Genomic DNA, 19309 nt, shown 5'->3' with positions numbered 1-19309 from the left:
ATTTGTGTGGGCCCTACTGCTTTTTTGAATCATCTATGTTTAGTAAACACTAGAGTGCTCCGTAATCAGAATTCAATTCCACATTTTCATTCTGATTACGGATACGTAAACATGCCCTCAGATTATTTATTTACTTCAAATATTTGACTTTACTTTTGTCAATTTACGCATATAAATACGTTTAAAACGTGTAAATCACACGTAGCATGCCGTGATTCAAAAAATACCTTCTGCATGCGAATGAATGCGTGCATGAAGGCTAGTGATTACGTAGTGTAATGTAACATTGTTGCATTATGGTGATTTTACAATTACTCTGAAGAATTTCTCAATGCAAACATCAAACACCAACATACATCATCAACAAATTCATGTAGGCAAACATTTCTGAATCTTAATTCTTTAGTATCTCAAACATTTTCTCTCCACTCAACATAATAATGTCGTAGACCTAAAAATGAAAATTTACTGTGCCACTGATTCATGTGATATAAAATGGGATGAATTTAGTCTTAGCGTATAAATCGCATGGGTCATACCAAAGAATATCTCGAGAAGTAAAAAGAAGAAATTTCAATGTGCCGGGGACACGGTTCAGTATACCAAGTGTCATAATATAATTGGTTGATTTTTTTATTTTTTCAATTTTGCAACCAATTATATTATTACACTTGATATACCGACAATGGCGGATTCAGGATTTAAACTCTGGGGGTCCCAATGTTAAAAGTCCAAGTTTTCTGATTAAAAACATAATGTGAAACGCGCAAAACAAATTTCAGTTTATTGCATTTCATCGATCACTTGGTGGGCTTCTTGTTGTCAAACGAACGCAAACCATGTTGCACATAAGATAATAGAGGGCCATATTGTTGCGTTGGACAAGACGGCGCCTTCTCACTTGGAGTTCGACATTTACCGAAGCAATCTGATGAACGTTATCGAGAACTTTGTCAAGTGTGTCAATACAACTTTCTGAGTACTACGAGATATGCTACATGCATTGCATCAAAACACATAATGGTCACAAAAGATACCCATACAAAACATTCAGAAGGTCTCCAAAGACCTTTATATGCTTGTTTGGGGCTCCGAATGATCTTGAAACCACCTTGGTCGCATAATGTGTCCGCCCTTGTATACCGAAACGTACCCCAGCACAAACTATCGTGACTAGATTATACATAATTGAGTTAGGTTAAGAAAGACAACGACTTTTAAAATCTATTGATGATTTTCTGTCACAAGCTAAAAGGAGCGCGTGGAAAAAGTCACAATCCTAATAAGGCAGGCTAGCCAGCTCAAAATATTCGAGTTTCTCCTATAAGTCTACCTATTCATACCTAACTAAAGGAAGCCTTTAAGAAAAGGCTATACAAATATGAATTAGTTGTGAGGTTCATGCATCAAACTTTAATAATTTAAATCGTTTATTTTTTAAATTGTACCTCATAGATTATTTTTGTAAAATATTAGTCAAATAAAAAATATTTAAGACATCTAATTGGATTCAAAAAAATAAACGAATACTTTGTTATATAAGAAACAATGAAATTTGATCTCGATAATTAAATAGGCAAATTGTTTCGAATTGAATTGAATTTTTGCAAAGATGATTTATGAATCGAGACTAACAAAATAATAAACAGTTCAGATCATTAAAATTCGATGTGAAGTGAGCCCTACACCTATTCCTTTTTTTTTTTCCCCAAAAAATAAGAATCCCTTTATGTACAGGGCCTACCAAACTAAACAAATTAAATGTCGTCTGTCTTGCATTAAATCCAAACATGGTCCCCCACTCACATGCTGTGGTCCTCGACAACGGCAGACATACATGAATCATGAATTGATCTGATTTTATAACGCGATCCGGAATGCATGGATGCGGAAATGTGAATTAGGCTAGTTGGTCGAAACGGACAAAAGAAATATGAAGTAATAAAACATATTCTCAAACTCTTCATGTAATTATAGATACAAAATTACAACTAAACGCGATCAAATCATACCAGATGACTTCAAAATAATATTAGAGAAGAACATTAACTTAATGAATGGAAAGTGGAACAAAGTAAAACAGCAAACTTCATTGCCTGACTTGATTGAGAGATGAGCCGTGTTTTCGATCCTAACGTCCTTTAGGGTTCATGATTTGTGAGAACACGGCACTTGGCGTCAATCCGTCGGAGTCGTCGCTGGCCAGGCTCCGGCCGCCTATGCTCATGCTCATTCCAGTGCTCCTCGAGTCTGTTACATTACCATCGTAGCGGGGCATTGCTTCGGGGTCCTTCTTCCCTCTACTGTCCATGAAAGGCTCTTCCTCGATGTCCATTCCTCCGCCGATACCCTCGCCACTCTCTTCTGCACTCTCCTGTAGCTGCAAGGCGAACTCGAGGTTCCAGAGCACATCTCCCATTGATGGCCTGTCGATGCTTTGGTCCGACACGCATTTCATTGCTGTCTCAGCAAACTTCTTGAAGCATTCTGGTGTTATCTTGCCCTTGAGATGAGGGTCAAGGATGTGCTCAAGAATGCCTTTCTTGTGGCAATGTGCAGCCCACTCTGCTAAGCTCACTTGCTCCTTTGGAAGCGTTGGGTTCAAGGCTGGGCGAGCACATAAGATTTCGAAGAGAACAACCCCAAAAGAGTAGACATCAGATTTTTCGGTCAGTTGTTGCCGCCTGAAGTACTCTGGATCCAAATATCCAAAGCTACCTTTCACGACAGTGCTGACGTGCGTGTTGTCCAATGTAGGACCTGTTTTTGACAGCCCAAAATCTGAAACCTTTGCAACCCACTTCTCGTCTAAAAGAATATTGGTTGTCTTCACATCTCGGTGAATGATTGTGTGCTTGGCACCAGTGTGAAGATAGTGCAAACCGCGAGCAGCTCCAATACAAATCTCAAGCCTTTGCTTCCAGGGTAGAGGGGGCTTTTGAGTCTTGTACAGATGCTCACGCAGGGTTCCATAAGCCATGTAATCATAAACAAGGATCATTTCACAGTTCTCTTCACAATAGCCAATCAGAGAAACAAGATGACGATGGCGAAGTTTCGAAAGCATTTCAATCTCAGTTTGGAATTCATGCACACCTTGGTCAGAGAGTGCGCTTCCACGCTTGATTGCTACTTGGGTTGTTCCACCATCAATTTCACCCTTGTAAACCTTTCCAAAACCTCCAACCCCGAGGAGTAGAGCCTCATCAAAGTTGTTGGTGGCAGATTTGATCTCAGCAAACGAGAAATGTCGACAAAGGTTTGAAGGAAGGGAGGAAGCGTAACTTCCTGTTGTGTTTGTCTTTGCAGAACCTGCTGAGTGTGAATTTCCATATAAAGAAAGAGGAAGCCAGCCAGATGGACCATCACTTGAACTTGCGTCCTTCCCTTGTCTGCGGCGGTGTGACACACAAATAGCCAAGAAACCAAGGACGAGGGCTAAGGCAATTCCACCACCAACTCCCCCAGCAATAATTGCTGTTTGACCACTCTTTCGCTTGCCATGACCTGATGATGGTCTAGCTTTGGTTGGATCAATGGTATCCTGCTTAGGAAGAGGAAGAGGATTAGGCCCTCCAAGGTTACCGGTTGTATCATTAATCTTGAATATCTCAATTCCATTGAGGATCGAATCATAGTAATTTGGCAAATCAGAAGTGTCTGGATGGAGTTGAAGCCAAAGATCCACCTGTGGAGTCCCATTCGGAACAAACACCACATAATCCTTGTACACTGGAATTCCATTGCCTCCGGCCCAGGCAACAACATCAGCTCCAGCCATAGCAGTTTGATTGTTGAGAAAGATATCAAACACTCGTTGATTAACCTTGGTTATATTTTGGGCAACCTCACAGAAATGTAGCCTAACCAGGTATGAGAATCCAGAGTCGATTGAGAAAATCCAAGTCAAATTGTAATTGAGGTTGATTCTTTGATTTGGCCCCATTGATCTGGCAGTGGAATAGACATCCTCTGGTGCAATATATGTAGGCATGCCTCGAGGGTAACTAATCGTCATGTTTGGATCAGCAGTTTCGGGAACCCCATATGCTGCCCCTATGAGATACTGAGTGTCATCGTACCAGGACCTAAACAGACCCGTATCATCTGGCGGCGAGATATCATTCCCACCCACATTTATCCGATAAACATTCTCAAGAGCAGTGCTATTATCAATGTAGAAAGGAGTCGATTGACCGACAATCATGGTAGTACCATCAGTGGCACTGTAAATATCAGGCATTGACACAATCTCAATCCCATTCACAAATGCAAATGCATTCGCAACCCTGGAAGAGGGTGTAAACGAAACGGCCAACGTCTCACCCTCGACATTGACAATTAACTCCTTAGTAATAAAAACATAATCCAGAGCCTCAGTTGTCTGAGCAACACTGAAGTTCTTCAGAATAGTATAGGACTGAGCAGTGACAGTAAAAACAGCATTGGAGGCATTAAGCCCGGCATAGGAAGCAGGGTAAAAGTAAAGACGGATGAATTTTCGACCGGATGCAACTGGGAATTTGTAGGTGAATTGGGAGCGGAAGACCCTCGCAGTCATGAAGGGAACTTCAGGAACTGCAGGATCCTGAGTGGCGGCGGCGGAAGTGGTGGAGGAATTTCCACCGGATGCGAACTTAGATCCCACATCCGATGTCCATTTCACGCCATTGGAATCCGTCGTTTCGGCAGGACCGCCGCAATTTAGGAAGATTTTATCAGATGGGACATAATTAGCAGCAAAAACAAGATGGATTGAAAGAAATACAAAGATGAACACAGCTATAAACCCAGCAGTGTTCATAATCATACCCTCTTCGGATTTGAATATACCCAGCACAAAAAAGTGTAACCAGCAGAAGAAAACTACTGAAACAGATCAAGATCTATGCTTTTCCGAAAACCCAGATCGGGAAATCCACTGAAAATTCAGAAATCGAGCTGAAATTTATCAAAGTGACGGAATTGGACTGAACATCTTAGGCTTTTCAGCAAACAAAACAGCTGGAAGAAGGCGAGAGTTTTGGTTTACCTTGCCGGAGAGAAAACGCCGGAGAAAGCCTCGGGTTTCGGGAGAGCTCTGTGGATCGGCGATTTGGGAAAGGAGCAGAAACCTAACTCACAGAAGCTGGTAATAATGGCGCACTTGCTATTTACTACTAGCTGTTTGACTTGCAGGGTGCCGAGGTTTGGTTTGCAATGGCCCATTAGGTTGCTGGGTATTTACAAAGCGATGCCATCCCCAGCTCAGAGTCAGTGGCGGTAGAAAGTGCTTTTGATTGGTTACTGGAGGACAGATCAGTAAGGGAGTGGTTACAGGAGGGATACGCGTTTTAAGTGGGGCCCTTTAGGGTTATAGCTTTGGGATTTGGATTCATTATTCATCCATAGCTTAGTGGGTGGCTTCTGTATCAGGACCGTTGGTTGGGATTACTACAAATGATCAGGAGTAGTGCTATACACACGTACTTTTGTTTTTCACACGCGTCTTTCAATTCGGTCATCAGATCAAAAATATTGAAAACGATCAATGAAAAAAAAAAATAACAAAAGTATGTAGGAGGTAAAAATAGATATATGAAATTCATGAATAGCAATTTCCCTAATTAATATGTGATTGCAAAATTTTAAGTATAAAAAGAGGGGGGTGCTATCCACACACCCGTTGTTAATTTCTATCATTTAATCTTCTTCAATTCATCTAATCAAACGGTCGAAAATTAAAAAAGTGTATTAAAAATAAAAATGAGTGGATAAATCATGTGCTTCTCTCTTGGTTTGAATGAGACTACTTTATGTGGGAACACACTCACATAGGTTGATACCAAATGCAATGAATTATTCCAGTCTCTTCGTGTTTGTTGCATTCAAGTCTTGTTTTCGCGTTCTCAGGCCTCCTAGAAGGTTGCCCAATGTAGAAACACACTTATAGATTGTGGTGATATTCTTAGATAATTATGCAATGAAATGTATTTTAAAATTTTCACACGACTGTGTAATTAATTTAAGATACGATCATAATAACATTAAAATTACAACTATTTTTTTTTTTTTGTGACAATCTCTCCCCACATGTGTCGCGCTATAGTCTTATCTTTCTAAAATTTTGGATGAGACTCAAATGCTAAAGATGTCACTCACTTCACTTGTGAGTGCACCGCAAACCATGTATGCCTTCAACGAAGACCTTCCCCACTGGCATGAGACGCATGCATGGCAAGCGCTAACAAGTGAAAGGACAAGGAAATTTTCAAAAACACACACACACATAAACGATAAATAATAACAAAAACGCTACTTCTATTATATTTTTCATACATTTGTACTGCATTTATATTAGAGATGAGACCTTTATGTATTGGTAGACACTACTTTTATTATAAAAATGATACAAATATGATATGAAAAATATAATAAAAGTAGACGTGATGTTAGGATTGGCCAAAAAAAAAACATGAAATTTATTGAACAAACAACCAATGATTCAATCAACGATATAATGAAAGTGTTTGTACCAAAGAAAACAAATTAATCGAGATCAAAAAGGGATGGCCACAAAGGGATCAACAGTGGTAAAGCACGTTTTCCGTCACAAACACAACATCATATTGTGATGAACACCGGCATGGTGACCCAAACTCTCCCAACTAAAAATGCTTGACCTTTGAAAAAAAACTCCCTCCTTCTATCTGTAGTCTGTATCATTCGAAAAGATTATGGTACGTCGCGTCGGCGACGGACATAATACGGACTGGAGATGAGAGTCGACCAACGTTTGGACACACACATGCATTGAAAAGCGGATTTAAAAGGAAGTCGACAAAGAATTTCAACCAACACAAGCTGGGGAAGGTCATTGATATTCATGAATCAACACAAGCTGGTTTTGGTGATCTTTTTTATCTTTTAACGTCGGACTGACCATGATCAAGACCGACCTACTTTTGTAATTGTAGGAGAGAGAATTAAGACAATATACAATTAGACCAAAAAAACAAAGTTACAAACGTAGATTCGACCCGTGGTCTGGAATGGCGGATCTACCATAGGCCAAGGTGGTCAGTTGAACTGTGGCGGCCGGAAAAGTTATTGATAGTGTCTCCGATGACCCTTTGGTTGTTTGGGTAATAACCACTTCGTGGGCATAAAGTGTTAAAAAACACAAGTAGGACTATCTGCATTTTTCTTTGGGTTAGAAAATGGGGCACAAAACCCATGCAACCACAACACGAAAAGGAAAACTTAACCCTAGAGCTAGACCAAACAGCGGTCTTGTGGCCAAGACACTCCAACAGCACTCCGCAATCCTTGTGGTACTGAATATTAATACGTGCAGTCACAGAGTCTCTAAAGGAAAAAAGAAGAGGGAAAAGAAAAGCTAATTACCTTCACGATGCACTGCAACCGACACAAATACATGCATTCCTTCATGAGCTGGTAAGAAAATAACCAGGTTTTGCAGAAAAAAAGGTAAATCATCCATCTTTCCTTCTTTCTTTCTCTCTGAACTTTGTTTTTTATGCATATATAGAACCAATCTAGTTCTAGCTTTCTAGGGTTTCTCTAGATGATCAGATGCACTCTACTCCATCAGATGTAATGATGATCAAGACATCTGAGCTGAAACTGAAAGCAACACACTATCTAACTTCACATAAAAACATCGGATTATCGGTTTAACATTATCTTCTAAAAGGTCTGTTTTTCGCTCATCAGACGCATTAATCTTGTCATCTCAAATTTTCAGTTTTTATAAATGTTAATTTTGTTACTGCTCATCCCACCTTGTCGTAGGACCCAACTGAAAGTGCTTTCGGCATTGATACTGCCTAGCTGCAACTTTACTCCTACACTTGAAACAGTATACATTGTGGAGTCAAGAAGCAGTTTGTTTTGCCTTCCCTTCAAAGTTTGAAATGTGATCATGTATAGACATCATCTGATCCTTAGGTATAAATACGTTGCCTGAAAGAACATGCATTGTCTTGCAAGTTCAAATCCATGTCATGGGTGGCCCCATAAGAAAAATGACGACACAGAACATTGTTTTGGTGACCATTTTTATGATTTTCATCAGCCCTTGTAGCTCTACTTTCTTTGATGCCAGTGGATTTGAGCAATTGGAAACAGTGGTGGAGAACGTCGAAGATCATTTAGCATATCCAAGCACAAATGATTGGTCCCCGTAAGATTGAGTATCTTTTTTATTTTTTACTTTTAGTTTTATTTTATGTGCATAATGCTTAAGCATACATGTTCCTAATTGTGTAGGGTTGAAGAGCTGAATGATGGAATGGAAGATGATGCGTGGCAGTTGGTGCAGAAGAAAGGGAACCAATTTGTGGTGAATGATCAACCTTTCTATGTGAATGGATTCAACACTTACTGGTTGATGGTGTTTTCTGCTGATCAATCCACAAGGGGAAAAGTCACTGATTTGTTCAAACAGGCATCTTTGGTCGGACTAACTGTTTGCAGGACTTGGGCTTTCAACGATGGCCAGTGGCGAGCTCTTCAGAAATCGCCATCAGTTTATGACGAAGAAGTTTTCAAGGCAAAGTCCCTAACCACTTGTTTGTTCAATGCTTTCGAGTTACTCTCTGAATTCTAAGTGAATTTCGTACGATGAGTTGCAGGCTTTGGATTTTGTGATAAGTGAGGCAAGGAAATACAAGATCAGACTCATATTATCTTTAACCAACAACTGGGATGCATATGGTGGAAAAGCACAATACGTTAAATGGGGAAAAGCAGCTGGTCTGAATTTGACTTCTGATGATGACTTCTTCACTCATCCAACACTCAAAAGCTACTACAAGGCCCATGTTAAGGCAAGTCGAAAAGCATTATTTACAAGCCTTGATCATCTTACGATCGTCGGTATTGTGCTTAATTTACCTGTTAATTAAGTTTGTTGTGATTATATATTTTGGATATTTCCTTGATGCGTATTCGTTGTTATACTTTGTTGTTGTAGACGGTGCTTAATAGAGTTAATACACTCACAAACATAACTTACAAGGACGATCCCACAGTTTTCGCTTGGGAACTGATGAATGAGCCTCGATGCACCTCAGATCCTTCGGGCAATAAACTGCAGGTTTATGCTCTTCAACAAATATGATCGTGTATCTTTGTTTTATCGGAATATATCATTTTCTTGTAGTTGAAGGAATGTTTTGTCTTCTAGGATTGGATACAAGAAATGGCAGTTTATGTTAAGAGCGTTGATCCGAAACACTTGGTAGAGATTGGACTGGAAGGATTTTACGGTCCCTCAGCACCTGCTCGAGTTCAGTTCAATCCAAATACATATGCTCAACAAGTTGGAACTGATTTCATAAGGAACCACCAGGCTTTGGGTGTCGATTTTGCTTCTGTTCACATTTATGCAGACTCTTGGTAACTTTCGAAACTAAATTGTCCAAGTTCCTATCAATAATTCGAGTATTCAATTTCTGATTGAAGTTTTATAAATTCATCAACGAAGGATATCACAAGCAATCTCTGACGTGCATCTCCAATTTACCAAGTCATGGATGGAAGCCCACATTGAGGATGCAGAAAAGTATCTTGGAATGCCGGTGATGTTTTCAGAGTTTGGCATATCTTCGAATGACCCCGGCTACAATTCATCATTTAGAGACACCCTTCTCAGCACAGTGTACAAGACCATCCTGAATTCTACTAGGAAAGGAGGGAGTGGAGGTGGGAGTCTTTTGTGGCAGCTCTTCCCAGATGGAACCGACTACATGGACGACGGTTATGCGATTGTTCTGTCAAAATCTCCTTCAGCAGCAAACATCATAACCCTTCACTCCACAAGACTTGCCCTATTCAACTCTCGATGTTCTTGGAAATGCCGGTGGGGTTGTAAGAAGAAGCATCCAATAGAGGGATTCTTGCTACGTTATGATGAACTGTAAATGCTATATGCTTTGAATTGTCATTTCTTCGTTGACATGTATTCTGTGATCTTTTGTGTATGAAAACAACGAAGATTGACTCGCTGAATTAAATAAATGAAAATTATGTTTTCGATATGATTTGTTCGTCAAATCTTAACACCTTGTTCATGGATGAAGAAAATCAACATTTCTATGCAATCTACATGACAGACCGGAAATTGGCACCTTTTCGATGCAATCTAACAATTGAAAACTAACGAAGTAAACTAAATTAGTAGCTAACTAACTTGACAACTTATAATTTGCTGCCGTCCATTAACCATATGATGTATTAAATGTAGTTGTTTACTTAAATGCCATGAGTTCTTCACCCATCCAACGCTCAAAAGCTACTACAAGGCCCATGTTAAGGCAAGTCAAAAGCATTATTTACATGCCTTGATATATCTTGCAAAAGAACGGAGAATTGGATGGAGATCTTAATCATAGAATACAAGCTCGATGGATGAAGTGGAAGAGTGCATTGGGTGTGTTGTGCGACTGTCGTACGCCACCAAAGCTCAAGGTAAAATTTTATAAGACAACAATAAGGCCAACAATGCTTTTTGGCATGGAATGTTGGACGGTGAAGCATCAACACTTACACAAAATGAGTGTAGCGGATATGAGAATGCTTCATTGGATATGTGGGTTACGAGAAAGGACAAGATTAGGGACGAGGATTTCCGAGGTAAATTAGGAGTAGCCGAAATTAAAGATAAGATAAGAGAGAAATCAGTTAAGGTGGTTTGGACATGTGAAACGAACACCTACAGACGCTCTGGTTAGAAGATGTGATTATGGGACAGAGGTTGATGGCCAAATGGATAGAGGAAGACCTAAAAAGACTTGGAAATAGACTCTAAGAAAAAACTTGGATTATTTGGATCTAACGGATGACATGACACAAAACCGAATGCAGTGGCGTTCTAGAATTCATATAGCCGACCCCACTTAGTGGGTAAGGCTTTGTTGTTGTTGTTGTTTACTTATGCCATGAGTCATATCAATCAATCGTGCCGGACTAGGTTTGTTCACCTGGTAGCGACATCCGATGTTCTTCTCTTGTCAGTATTCTCTGCGGCCGAATCTCTTCTCAGATAACGAGTATATTCTTGAGTTTTCTTAACCTGGTGGATCATGGCAAGGTCTCTGAAAGGGAAGCTTTACGAACTGCTTATACCACAGGAACCACAATGGCTGCTCGGATCTTCTCCATCAGCAATGCGCTACTGGTGCAAGGGACTAGCCGTTCTGGGATCACTTGCTGCACTTATGATTCTTTGGAAGATGTTCATGTGTTTGTCTAGCTGCATTCGTTTATGTTTTCGTTGTGTCAAGAAGTTAGTGTAACATGTTTTAAGCTCTTCATGATCACATGAAAATCATGGACATGGACTTATAAGCTGTAATTTTTGAGTTGATCATGAACAATTTATTGTTATTTATTTGTTCATGGACTAAATGAGCTTTTTCATAGGGAGAGTAGTAATAAATTTCAAGTGGATTAACAAAGTGGGGTTTGGGGGATATGTGTGTAAACCTCCTCTGCTATAGTATCATCGGTGACGGAAGACATTTATAGAACTCTAATTCGCATTCGATGGCGTGGTAAACTGGAAGCGAAGAGCTTAGCTTACTCGTTGCAAAATGACAGCATTCATATACTGAGCAGGCAACCCCTTGCATATCTGTGAGCCTCTCCATTCTTAAGTTGCTGTAACAAAAGGAGAGGGAAAGAAAATCAGATGTTGGCACGTCCCGAGAAGTAATAAACTAACTACAATTACTGAGGCAAATTCATGTACTTAGATCTTGAAGTAGTTCACTATTCGGTCAAACTTGGTTTTGAAAGAACTGCAGCTGCCTGGTCACCAGCTAACAAGAAATAAGGATGCCTCAGAGCAGCGGCCGCTGATAAACGCCCCCTTCGAAGAGAACCTCTCTCGGAAACAAGTTTTGTGGCCAGATCCCAGCCTCTACCCAAATCGAGACCAAGAAGTGACAAGTCAGGTCTCAACCGAGTGTAGTCCTTCCATTTATTCAAGTCATATTTGACCGTTTTTATCTCTGAATTGAAATTCTTTAAGCCTGCTGAAGACCTTAGGGATGGTATTGCCATTTGCAGTAGTATAATTCCAGCAGAATACATATCAAAGAGATCAGGACCGTTGAGCTGCAACAATAATCACAACGTCTGATTCATTACTACGCTTTAAAACGGGAATTCAAGCTTTTTCCTGATCCAAATACCTCCTGCAAAGCAGCATAACTTTTGATATGTTTGGCATCACAAATAAAGGGTTGAAAGTGTAGTACCTGCCAAAGAATCGGAGAAAGTAATGCAGCAATAGGCTCAGGAGGAGGATTCGGTGTTTCCTCTGGGAGCACATATAGTTCAGGAGGACAAAAGTGAGGGTCTAGCAGGGTGCGGTCTGGTATATAATTCTTTCCAATCCGGAGGTCAGTGGCTGCCCCGAAATCTATGAGCTTGATCTGTCCCTTCTTCGTCACTACTAAGTTTGCTGGCTTTACATCCCGATGAACAATGCCCGTGTCATGGATTTTCTTGAGCGAAGTAATAATTTGACGCATTATTTGCTTGATGATCAATGCACTGCGTTTGACGGAGTCTACATCTTGCAGGACACGGATTCAACATCTACAAAGCCACCAATAAAAGAAAACGATTGACAAAATTGTAGTACCTTAGAAACTATGCACAAATAAAATCGGTTAGATTTTGACTAAAAGTCTGCAGGCGGTTCTATTTGTGCATATTTCCCAAAACCGTAAGTAGTATAATCATACTATGATAAATCACGGAATTACCTACTTACCTTCTTGAGGATGACCTTCTCCTTAACCTCTCATCCAACTGTGGAGCCCTCCCCCTTCCTCTCCTCTGCAGATTCTCCTCGACATTCACATTCTTCGGAACAACTGCCCCGGAATAAACCACACCAACAGACCCTTCTCCCAATTTTTCCCCGATCACAAAACCCGTCCTCTTCAACCTCCTCCTCCCAGTCAAACTATCCAACCCCAACTGCAGAGGAGCAAGAAGGTATGCATCAATGGCGCCAATGAGAATCCCTGGCCTCGCGGTCAAGTATATCCAAGTAATCCCAGCAAAAACAAGGAAACCCCATTTCTGTGTTTCTGACAGCTCCTCTGTAATTCTCTCAAACTGCATGAAACCATATTGCAGAGGAGGAAATTGGTCCAAATGGAGGGTAGTTTCCAGAAGATTTTTGGGGATTTCGCCGAAGAATGCATTGCATCTGTGAGGGGAGATTCTGAGTTGGGTTGTGAAGCAGCAGAGATTGTGAAGTGAAGAGGGTTTTGAAGGAGGGAAGCATGCAGGCTTAGGGTTGTGTTTAAGTGTGGTTAGACTTGGAGAGTGCAGATAGGCCATGCTTGTAGAAGTGTCAGCAAAGATTGTGAAGTGTGAACTTTTTTGTTTTGTTGGAGAACTAGTAGAAGTGTCAGCAAAGGCTGACATTTTGACATGTGTACTCTGATTTATCCACATGTGAAATTTGGATCCCAAAATGCACAAAAAATTTTGAAAACATGAGAAAAGAACATAGCTTCAAGAAAATTGGCTCTCGATGATGATTGGTAGTCGTCTATAGAGTTAGATGATTATTTTGGAACGCTCATAATAATTCTCTTTATATGTTATTTTACGATATTACCATAATATCTCACAAACTAAAATAAAAAGTAAAATGCTAACATTCAGAATTCAGCAAATGAAAAGTGTCTGCAAAGATTTCATATTTGTCTAATCTCAAGAGAGGACTGCTTAAAGAAATCTCTCTCCCGGATGCTGCTTTCAAGCAACTTACATAAGTTCATAGTTAAGAAGATTCTACAAGGGAAAGGATAAGAAAGGTCGAAAAACTTGCATCTTGGGACAACGCATGCTAGCGAATGACGTCTACTTCTGGAGAAAAGAGGAGACCGGCCTAACATAACTGAAGCCTGTGAAGGGGTTTCCAGCAGCATTCGGGCTAGCGGCTGGGGAATCCACAACTGACATGTCGGTCCAGCACTTATCAAAATTGGCGATGCAGTGCTTCCCAGCAACATCTGGGCGAAAGCTTGGTTGGATTTGCCGAGCCTCCAGTTTTTTCCAGTTTATTGGCTTGAACCATTTGTGGCGCTTGATGTCCTCACTCCCCAAAGGCCCACTACCAAAGCGCTTGCTTGGATCCTTTTGTAGCAGCTGAAAAAATAACCAGGCAAAGTCAGTTCTCTCATAGTTAAACATCAATTGAGAAAGGCTCAAAAGAAAGACTCGAGGATCAGCATTGACATTCCCAACCACCGACTAAACAAAAACAAAAGCCATTGATCTTTTCATATCCAAAGTAGCCATCATCCTTCATTTTCAAACTATTGGGGTCTACTTAAAGTGATGGCTCATAATATTCTAGATTCAATACTTAGATTAACATAGAAGGAAACCCCATCATATAGAAGCAGTAAGTAATCCATACAAAGGATGCTCCGTCATATTGTTGCAGTAAGTAATCTCATACAAAAGCTGAAACTATCCAGAAAAAAGGTTGATCGGGGTCAATGAATATATACCGCTTTCAACAGTGAATGTGCTTCACTTGACAAAAAGGAAGGCAACTTGATCTTATCCTTAACTATCTTCTGCTGAATTTTCTCCCTGTTCCCAGTAAAAGGAGGCTGCAAAACCAAGAGCAATGATAAATTAATTCATGTTAGATGCTATTAGCCATAGAACAAATGTTCCAACTATCCATATTGACATAAAAAATAAGGACATAATTCCTAAAGTGCATTTCTGTGCGTGGGTTACCCAATTAACGAACAAAATATTTTTCTTCAACTTCATTTTTCGCAGAAGTTTATTCATCGTGGATGAGATGTCCAACATAAACAGTACATACAGACAATATGACAATTAGCATAAGAAACAAACATGGATCCCCACCTAATAAAAACAAATTTAACAAACAATGGCCTTCCATTATAATAATTTTTGTCATATCTACAAGTATATAATGATTGTTGAATTGAAATTTAGACAGAATTTCCACCTGACCATGAAGAAATTCTTTCTATATCATCGTGATCTATAAGAAGAAAATGAATAAAATGCAAACCTTTCCAGTAAGCATCTCAAACAATAGGATTCCCACACTCCACCAGTCAGCAGCCTTATCATGTCCCTTTCCAAGAACTATTTCCGGTGGCATGTATTCTACAGTTCCACACATAGAATTAGATCTTGTGTTCTCTTCAAGTTGTTTTGCAAGACCAAAATCAGTCAACATGGCCTGTTTAATAAACCAGTGATCATGACGTCAGTTAGACTTCATAGGGAGCAATTAATCAGAACAATAACATGGAGAGAGGGAGGTGGAGAGAGATGCATACATGGCCATCTGCATCCAAAAGGATATTTTCAGGTTTAAGATCCCTATGCATTATTCCATTTGCATGGAGGTGAGCAACTGCAGAAACAATCTCAGCAGCATATATTCGTCCCAGCTCCTCTCTGAAAATAAGAAAAACTAGTATTAAGTGTCTGCATATTTGAGCTTATAAATAAACGAAATATTGGAGGTCGAAATAAAAGGTACCTAAAAAGGCCATGGTGATAGAGCTGAAAGAAGAGGTGACCACCATTAACAAAATCCAGCACAAGATATAGTCTATATTTGGTCTGCATAACAAGTTAAACTAAGTTAGTAGTCTAGTCATCATTAAGAAAGTCACCAAATCAGCACATTGAGTTGAAATATATCAATTGATAGTATCTTTTGAAAGATACATTTTTTTTTACCAACATGGGTTCTTGTAAGTCTCATATAGAAAGTTTAGAAACGCAGATCAGAAAAAGGTAAATAGGAACAAATACTTCCAGAGCTGGGCAGGAAATACCTGAAATGAGTATCTAAGTTGGATAATGAATGGGTGATCAATTTTTGTTAAAATATCCCTCTCAGCTTTCATGTATTCGGCATGATTCTTCTCCATGATCCTGTCCTTTCGCATGACCTTCATTGCATATATTTCTGATGTCCCCTTCTTCCTCACCTGATATACTTTTGCAAATGCACCCTGCCCAACAACTTTCAAAACCTCAAAATCTTCAATGCCTACACTCTCGATCTTCATGGGGTTTTCGTCAATAACTTCAAGAGGCTTTTCAATGACACCAATGAAAGGTTCCTGAAATTCTTTGATGGTGTCTCCATTGACACACTCTACCAGTTCCACTGAATCTTCTGTGTCATTTATGGTCAGTTTGCTGAGCTTCAATGATTGGTTTACAAACGATGAGGGGCCAACCAAAGAATGTGATCGGTTGTGAATAACCACTGGATCGTCATAAATAAAATCAGTTGCATCTTCAATCGAGGCAGAATTAGCCATGTTCAATTCTACTGAAGCCTGAACTGGTAGAGGGCCAAATACATCATCAAAATCAAGCTCAAGGTGATCTGAAACTGCAGCATCCACTGTTCCCATGGAAAAAAGCAACTGGGGCTGAATTGGTTTGCACATGTGGGCCTTGGTTAAACCAGGTAGCTGAGAGGAAACCATGTTTTCAAGTATAGAGTAGAGCAGGGATGCAAATTTCAGTGAAACACCCCTGAATTGATCTCTGCTATCAATTTACCTATCCAAAAGTCTCAACGGCCAGTGCTCCAGACGGACACCTGTCAATTGCCAAGTTCACAATTGCAAAAGGGGTTCCTAGGAACTTTGGCAATAAACAGAACAAAATCCAGACGAAGAAGAGGTTATTCTTGTTTCCCGATTTACAGGAAAACACGGATGCTTCAGCAGTTCTTGAATTCATGAAGAGCAGGCTGTCAAATCTGAGTTCAACACCACACACAAGGAAAAAAAAAGTTTGTTAGTAACTTTGTACCGTGAGACCAAAAACAACTCGAAAACAAACAGGCGCCTCTAACATGATAACATGATCTTCACAACAAAATAAATAGCAAAATTCAAATAGAAGAATCTGAAAGTCAAATATGACTTTAGACTTTAACCTGCTTTATAACATAAATCACATCAAACAAAACCCCTACTCCAGTTTTTATGTCAAAAGTTTAGTTAATAGCCTTCATGGTGAAGTCTAATCTCTCCAAAAACTTATTGAAATTTTCCCACATTATCCTAACAACATCATTAACTATTTGTTGCCTCCAAAATTTATTTCCCTCCAATATCAAATTTCGACTCAGAAACACATCGAGGAATCCCCAACACTTAACTTGTTTGCCAAAATGTTTAGCGAGAATTCGAATCATCCCATATGCCATTCGGTGCATAAAAAACATACAAAACTAAATCGAAAAGAATACATAATACGAACCAAAATTAATGCGTGAATCAAAACGCATTACGATAAAAGCAACCCAGAATTCGAAACCGCAGAAATTCCAGACTGGGAAGTCGAAATTGAATGAAGGAATCCAAGTTTTCAGATTTCAAGCTAAGATTGTGTAATCCGCCATTCTAACGACAAAACAAAAGCAATTCACCCCAACAATTACCAGATCCCAAAACAACCGCACAATTATTTAATATAACCGAAAAAACGAAACTTTAGATCTAAAAAAAGGTGGTTGTTTCAGGCTAAAAGCCTCAAACTTTCTGTTACTTTCCTACCGTTTCTCGGAAACCAAACAGAAAACGGAAACCCAAACCAGAAGGATTAGAGAGAGAGAGAGAGATTGATTTGCTTACCTTGGGAAGGATGCAGACGGAGCAAGAGAGGGAGGGACAGAGCAGGTGAGAGAGAGGAGGGAAAGAAGGGAGGTTTTCTGTAAACGTCTGTTTTCACGAATCCTGGAGCGTAGGGGACGCGTCGCCGCTTATATTTTCCAGCCACGAAATTATTTTGCTTCTCCGAATTTTGACGATGGCGACGTGGCGGGAGGGGATTGGTTGGCGGACGAGCTGCCAAGTTGCACCTCATTCGGGTTTTATGAAGGTGCTTTGAACCTCGTGGGAATATGCTTTTCTCTGATTGGTTGTTGGGTACGACGCCGTCTACGAATGGGTTTTGGTTGCTTCGGATAAAATTAATATTTTTAGGGAGATTATTGACATAATCATTCGGGAAAATTAATTTCGTAAATGGGATGATTATTGATGATTAAATATTAATTAAAATGTTGATTATCGTATTTATTTTCGATTGAAAATTTGAGATATTTTAATGAATTTATAAATTTATTGAGTTTAATTGATTTGTAGATACTCCATAAAAAATTTTGATTCAATTCCTTATAAATCTAAGAGGGAAATGTGAGAGTTGTGAATGCTTAAATTGCACTACAAAATCTCTCCAACTTTCAAATTTCTCAATTTTTTAAGATTCTTTAAAATAAATTCCTGGTTGAATACACCTGAAATGCAATAAACTTCTTTGAAATCCTAATTGAATACATCTATATTTCTAAGGAATACATCCATATTTCTAATGATCGTAATAAACTATCTTAAAATCTTGATTGAATACACATTGAATTTTAGATAATCACTTAAAAAATCTTAATTGAATACTCTAAATTCATTGAAAAAAATTAAAATTCCTCAAATTCTTAATTGAATACCTCAGTCTCATTAGCATTATTCCATTCCAAAAGTGCCTTCTCCAACTTCTTTGTAAACCTAAACAAATACAAAGTGAGATAAGGTTGGACAAGAGTTCAACTCAACCAATTTGGTCGGTTTTGGATGACTTTAATCAATAATTTAAATTATTAGGTTTATTTAGTTGTACAGAATTGAACTTTTAATTTTTCTTGTTGGAAGTTTTTAGGGTTTTTTTTAAGAAAAACTAACGAAAAGTTCAAACCAGTTACCATCCCTTTGTGGCCAACACCAGTTACTAAACTACTATACTACCACATATAGCTACCCTTTTCGGTAATCTTATGTTAATTTGTTTTCTTTGTTACAAATTTAATCTTCCTTTGAAACAATCAATTGTTGTTTTGTACAAATCTGATTTAGCGTTTGATCAGTGTTGTTTTTTGTACTTTCATTTGTACTTACTTGGAGAATGTTGTAAAAATGTGACTGATTTGAGATAGCAACTTGAAGATGCATACACATTTGTTCTTCTAATTTTGTTTTGTATGTTTGTTTGTTGAAAATATTATGTAGCGTGTGTAAAAACGTTTTTGTCTCATCGTTCAATATATATGTTACATGTGAATTGCTTTTGGTCATATGATCTCCTATTGCTTCTTTCATTTTGAATCAAGCAATTTTTGAGAAACAAAAACACATTAACCGAAGATGAGATACTAAAACCATTTGATAATCATTTTATTTTCAATATTTTA

The 19309-nt window shown here is 39.0% G+C and overlaps 3 protein-coding genes and 1 pseudogene across 4 annotated transcripts; 1 reads left to right on the top strand and 3 right to left on the bottom strand.

Annotated features, from left to right (window-relative positions):
* Positions 1-1934: 1934 nt before the first annotated feature.
* On the bottom strand, positions 1935-5320 carry LOC137722348 (receptor-like protein kinase FERONIA). The gene has a single exon (XM_068461329.2). It carries the CDS (start codon positions 4808-4810, stop codon positions 2132-2134), a length of 2679 nt encoding a protein of 892 aa, XP_068317430.2. The 5' UTR covers positions 4811-5320; the 3' UTR covers positions 1935-2131.
* A 2596-nt stretch (positions 5321-7916) lies between these two features.
* LOC137721740 (mannan endo-1,4-beta-mannosidase 6) lies at positions 7917-10043 on the top strand. The gene is made up of 6 exons (XM_068460762.2): positions 7917-8185; positions 8272-8554; positions 8637-8831; positions 8978-9100; positions 9191-9402; positions 9491-10043. Exons 1-6 carry the CDS (start codon positions 8007-8009, stop codon positions 9924-9926), a joined length of 1428 nt encoding a protein of 475 aa, XP_068316863.2. The 5' UTR covers positions 7917-8006; the 3' UTR covers positions 9927-10043.
* Positions 10044-11439: 1396 nt separating this feature from the next.
* Positions 11440-13525, bottom strand: LOC137721746 (serine/threonine-protein kinase STN8, chloroplastic-like; annotated as a pseudogene). The gene is made up of 3 exons (XR_015961791.1): positions 12267-13525; positions 11756-12123; positions 11440-11664 (listed from the first exon to the last, which is right to left on the bottom strand). The product of XR_015961791.1 is annotated as a serine/threonine-protein kinase STN8, chloroplastic-like (transcript).
* Positions 13526-13697: 172 nt separating this feature from the next.
* LOC137722751 (serine/threonine-protein kinase AtPK2/AtPK19) lies at positions 13698-18009 on the bottom strand. Its single transcript, XM_068461833.2, has 7 exons — positions 17700-18009; positions 15876-16819; positions 15575-15657; positions 15369-15489; positions 15095-15268; positions 14550-14654; positions 13698-14181 (listed from the first exon to the last, which is right to left on the bottom strand). Exons 2-7 carry the CDS (start codon positions 16539-16541, stop codon positions 13894-13896), a joined length of 1437 nt encoding a protein of 478 aa, XP_068317934.2. The 5' UTR covers positions 16542-16819; positions 17700-18009; the 3' UTR covers positions 13698-13893.
* Between the last annotated feature and the right edge of the window lie 1300 nt (positions 18010-19309).

Source organism: Pyrus communis, chromosome 4, assembly GCF_041283825.1.
Source record: "Pyrus communis isolate YQ-2024b chromosome 4, ASM4128382v1, whole genome shotgun sequence".
NCBI classification, from domain to species: Eukaryota; Viridiplantae; Streptophyta; class Magnoliopsida; order Rosales; family Rosaceae; genus Pyrus; species Pyrus communis.
Note: the sequence above shows the minus strand (reverse complement) of the source record. Positions and strands in the feature narration are given on the sequence as shown.